General features: G+C 35.0%; 1 protein-coding gene across 1 annotated transcript; it reads right to left on the bottom strand.

Moving 5' to 3' along the window:
- Nucleotides 1-244: 244 nt before the first annotated feature.
- On the bottom strand, nucleotides 245-2492 carry LOC132279402 (uncharacterized). The gene is made up of 3 exons (XM_059781361.1): nucleotides 2324-2492; nucleotides 1953-1960; nucleotides 245-760 (listed from the first exon to the last, which is right to left on the bottom strand). The coding sequence occupies exons 1-3, from the start codon at nucleotides 2490-2492 to the stop codon at nucleotides 245-247; spliced, it is 693 nt and encodes a 230-aa protein (XP_059637344.1).
- Nucleotides 2493-5700: the final 3208 nt, after the last annotated feature.

The following is a 5700-nucleotide window of genomic DNA, read 5'->3' as shown; positions in this document are numbered from 1 at the left end:
AGGGAATAAAGTCCCCAAAAGTTCGTGGAAAGTGGGCTTGCGTTGACAGGGCAACGAGTTCAAAATTTGAATTTCAATATTTGTTATAAGTTGATAAAATAAATATATATACATATATACATTTTTTTTTATCACAATAAACAGATTTATAAATTCACTTTCTTTGTATGGGTAGTCAAATTGTCGACAATTTTTTTTTTTTTTTAACGGGATAAAAACAACCACAACAAAAGGGGCAAAAAACCTAAGACCTAACATCCGCCAGGGCAAAGGGGATGACAGAAGGAGGTAAAGACGTCAACATCTGATCTAACATAAGCCCAGGCCTCGAAAGAGCAGCCAAAGCATGAGCCACCATATTATTGTTGCGATGAACATGAGTCAAACTAGCTGATGAAAACCTCCGCAAGTCTCGTTGGATATCATAACATAAAGAAGCAATTTCTAACGGACACTGCACTCTATTTAGCACTCCATCCGCCACAACTTTGGCATCCGACTCAAACCATAAACAAGAAAAGCCTAATTGGAAAGCACAAAGAATAGCACGCTGACACACCAACGCTTCCGCCTCCAAAGGTGAAGTAGCATGAAATGGACAAAAAATAACCGCATGAAGAACTTCACCCAGAAAATCCCAAAAAACAGCTCCTCCACCCCCTCGCAAAGACCGCCGACAAAAAGAAGTATCAAAATTACACTTAACAATACCCGTTGGAGAAGGACACCACACAACAACCAAAGCATTAATCGGACCAGGCTGTAGTAAAGAACATAAGGAACGAGCATCATAAAATTCCCAAAAACACACCCTATCGTTCTACACCACACCAACTGCTGACGATCCTCTGGTTTTGCGACTCCCCATCCAACAGCAACTTGATCTTAGGCTTACACTTGATATTTGTAGAAGAGTAGCAGGTAGATCAGACAACACTCCACGAATGCTCCCACCCTTTCAAAGTGTGAGTGCGTTTACTTCTATTCTTCAATCGTCTGAATGATGTAGAAAAAGATCTGCTTCATCTGATCGACGTTAATACGACTGTATGATCACGATCAGGATTTAAACACCACAACTCTAAACTATGTTTATGTGTATGTGTTCTAGAAATATATCAGAAAAATCAACTCTGATTTTCTGCACAAATAATCTTCCTAAGGCTTTGAATAATATCTGAATAATAATGTAAAAGTCGTTCATAAACTAATGTATATGACATGATTTATATAGAGTTTAGAATGACCTAATCCCTCTGAAAATAAGATAAAATTCGTGCATAGGATTTAGTACAATTCTAGACCAACTAGGAGAGAAATCTGAAACAGGAAACTAAACTTTCCATAGGCTATCAGGACTCTTGAACCTATTCAAAGAATTGGGTACAGGTTCAAGAATGGCAGAATGTATTTCGAGGCCAATGTTGAAGACTTAAACCTGTTCAAAGAATTGGGAACAGGTTCAAAAATGGCAGAATGATTTCTAGACGAAATTCTAATGGCTTGAACCTGTTCCAAGAATCATGAACAGGTTCAAATCTGCCAGACTTGATTCCTAAGGTTCTAAGCACTGTTTTTGGTATATTCTGAAACTTACCAAATATGGATGTGTCCTAACCTTTTTAAATTTCTTCCTAACATGGTGTTCTTCCTTTTCTGTGATGATCACCGTTATAGCATCTTTGAACAACCTTCCAAATCTATAGTCTCCGCCGATCTTGATAACTTGTTTTATAAGTAACTTGAATTACAACTCGACATGGACTTGTTTTGTTTACGATAATTGCCAAATATAAAAAAATATCTCACAATCTCCCCTTTTGGCAATTTCGAAACAAAACCCTAAAAACAACTTGAATAATCTACCCAAAGCAAAAAAGTAAATTACAAATGTGTTTAAAGGTAACAGACGAAATATCTTTGCTCTTCTTGGATATATGAATTGACCTGACCTGAATTCCTGCACATTACCAAGTAACAACTACCAGTGAAGTATAATAAATAAAAATTTATAAACACTCCCCCTTAAGAATATATCTAGAAAAATGAACAAAGAAAGCTACCATCTCTCCCCCTTTATATTGCACTATCTCCCCCTTTTTGTAAGAAATTGTCAAAGCATAGGAAATAAATAGTAGAACAAAGATAAAATTCCAAAACAAAGCATATTGAAGTCATTGAAAGCATATTCTAGGAATATCTAAAATAAAATGACCATGTGAGAAAGTGTCTGATGTCATGATGCATAATACACACAAAAGTCGGCATCATTATCGATCAACCATTATGTCAGAAAACAACTATCAGCTTCAGTCGTCTCCACTATCCTCTGCAGTCTCCTCATCTTCATCCCCATCAGAATAGTCATCCTCATCATCAGTTCTCATCGATGGATTTGGAGAAGCAGGCCGATAAACATCCTCAGTAGGAACCTCTGACTGCTGGCCTCTCATCTGTCTTACCTCTAGTTTAAGATCTCTAAGGTTAGCCATTAGTAGTCAATATAGGCATTCCAAGCATGTTCATTGTAGAAGTGACTTTATTCGAATTCAACATTTCTTGTTGATGACACAGATGGATACCCAGATGGTATCTCTCGAGAAGACGAACTGGTTGATCTAGGAGTTGATGCCCTTCTTCTGGAAACATTCAAACCTCTATGAGATTCTTGAATGTCAATGCTTGTTCTGGGCCTCTTGGGAGGCTGTGGATGTGCAATCCTTTTGCCTTTAGCTTCTTTGGTGATTTTAGGAGCCATTTGATTCACAAAGCTTTTGGTTTTAGAGCTTACAAACTCTTTCAGGAATTTTCTCAAACACTTGGTGTGCAACCCCAAAGGTGTTTATAGAGAAAGCTTGATATGATCTCCAATTCTCCCAAAAACTCAACAACAATGTAAGACTATGATCCCTAGAACAATTCAAAGCTTCAATCACGCCAAGAATTAAAATAATTAACCAATCCTCTAAGTTGTTCAAACCCACACTCAACTTTATCAAACCCATTTTTCAAGTCAATCTTCACTATCAGGTAATTGTTCTTCAATTTGCAATGATATGTATGCAAGATATGTTATGAAATGATGAACAAAATATATAGATGATATATATATATATGTAGGTATATGAGAGTTGTGAAATGTGAGGAAGAAGCAGGCAAAATTCGCAACACAAGAGAAAGAGTTAAGTTCCCTTTAGCGCGCACATACCAGGCTTTAAAAGCCTTTTCCCAAAGCCTTGAACCTGTTCTCAAACATTGGAACAGGTTCCAAACTAACAGTCCACTTTGGCTTTGAGCTAGTGGATATCTTGACCCGAAGTGTTTTTTTTTTTAAAAATTTCATTTACCTAAAAATTGTTCTAACACACTGGTGATTAAAAAAAATCCACAAATAAAATTCTAAAAACCTAAAAATCAAAATCGTTTTAAAATTTTCAAACTTTTCAATTTTTTTATTTTTTATTTTTTAAAAAACAATAAATCACCAATTATTAAAATTAACCGGTCAACACACGACTCAAAACTCTTTCAGAGAATTTTAAAAATATCTCAGAGAACAAATATTTGACTCCACAGATTCTTTTGATAAATTCAAATCTCAGAAAGTAATCACAACATGAAATTAAACTTGCAAATTTTACTGAAAAATTTAGAAATTAATCTAGCAAGTTCATATGTGTGTGTGACTTCCAATCTAATCCATCTTTAACAGATCATTGTCTAAACCTTATTCATCGAAAAGCATCAAGATAAAATTGTTTTGAGCAATTTTTTTTTTTAAGCAAGGCGGTTTTCATTCTAAAGAGTAGTTAGCAATTCCCCAACTCAACTTATCTCCACTTTTCGCTTCAATTCACAGTTTAATAGGAGTTTTTGATCAAATCTCAATAGGTAGCCTTTTCCTTAGCAACTTATTCACCGACGATCCGAACCCCTGGCTCTCCGTTACCCATATCATCCCCCTCTCTCTCTCTCACTAGTACTCCGACGAAACCATTCCATTAACCCTCAAACATCGCCGTTCGTCGTCGCCGATCCTTGAACACTAGCTTGTGACGCCATCTTTGCTCACCGCCGATCCAAACCCCTGCTGTTTCATCTCGCTGTCATTCCTTACTCACCGCCGTCCCTTTCATCGCTGTTCGTCGATGACGTTTTAATCCTTTGTTCCCCGTCCTCGCTGTTCGTCCCCGCCGATCAGTGATGAAGAAGTAGAATTTGAAAAAGAAATTCGAAACCCGGCCATTGAAAAATGCAAGGTTAACCTTTGGTTTTGGGGGATTTGAAGAGTAGGTGAAGACATAGAATTGAAAATTTTCTCTTTGTGATTTTGGCTATTTGTTGAATTAGTGGGTGTCCATTAAAAGATGCAGGTTAACCTTGCGGCATCAGATTACAGAGAGAGAAGAGATGGAGAATTAAAACAATAAGATCGGGTTAAGCCAGTAAATAGATGGGCAATGCCCATCTTAATAATTGACAGGTGTTGAAATTTTATGAAGCCACATCATATTTTTTAATTCTTTTAAGAAAGTTAAAACTAATACCCCAACTTAAATTTAATTATTTATTTTTACTATGGTGATGTCGAGTTTTTTAGGATTTTTGTTTTATTAATTAATTTTTTAAAATTACTCTCACTATCCCAAAAAAATGTTCCCTTTGAAAAACTGTGACTCACTATTGTGTTTTAGGGAAACTTTGAATATGAAGCACAGACGTGGACATGTGGGACACGGGTGCGATACCTTTGTGAGTCATAACTTCCTAAAAGGGACATCTATTTATTTATTTTTATTTTTTTTTTTGAATTTTAAGTTAAAAAAGGAACATTTATTTTGACAAAGGGGGAGTAATTCTTATGAAATCATCTCTCATCAACTATATATATATAAAGCACAGACATGGGACACGCGTACGAAACAATAACAATTTAATGTTTAAAAATTTTAATTATTATCTATTAGACTTCTAAGTTTAATTATTTTGAATAAACAATGTATTTAATTAGTATATAGTTTATGTTTTAACTTTGTCTATTATGTAAAAAATAAGAAAATTAATTTTCAAAAAGGAAAATTCTTTGTTGGAAAAGTTATAAAATATTTAAATTTCATTTAAAAAAAAACTATTTTTTTAGTCTAGGACATCAAATTCATAACACAATGGAGTTTTGTTTTGATAATAAATATTTTTCAATAATGTTTGTTCGGTAGGAAAAAAATAATTTGGCTAGGAGAGAGAGATGGATGAAATCGACATCCCTAAATAAGATAATGTCATTGCCTATTTTTGTTCATCAATTGGATGTAAGTGAAGAGAATAAGCTCGATCACAATTTAGAGTAAAGTGCCTTTACACAACCATGTGATAATATCCTTACAGTGCACACATATATATCAACCCCCTCTTGTGTACAAAATACCATTGATCAATTTGAAAAAAATGTGCAAATACATGCCACCAGACACATTAAAGTAATACATTAACCAAGTTACCCTTATATACACAATTTTCATATTATTTAAAACAAAATTACATTTATGGAATGACCAAAGAGGACAAAATCTATTATGACCGATCTAACATTTTGGTCACTCTATGTTAACGTTGTTGGGTTCCAGCAATTTAATGAGTTGTCTGGGACGGCAACTTTTGTCACCGTCAACTATAGGCTAGTCGCCAACACCAACACTGACG

Source organism: Cornus florida, unplaced genomic scaffold (genome assembly GCF_030987335.1).
Source record: "Cornus florida cultivar Cherokee Brave unplaced genomic scaffold, ASM3098733v1 CherokeeBrave_3.0.0_Hap2_Chr01, whole genome shotgun sequence".
Classification (NCBI taxonomy): Eukaryota; Viridiplantae; Streptophyta; class Magnoliopsida; order Cornales; family Cornaceae; genus Cornus; species Cornus florida.
The sequence above is the reverse complement of the archived record's forward strand: the minus strand, read 5'-3'. Positions and strand labels throughout refer to the sequence as shown.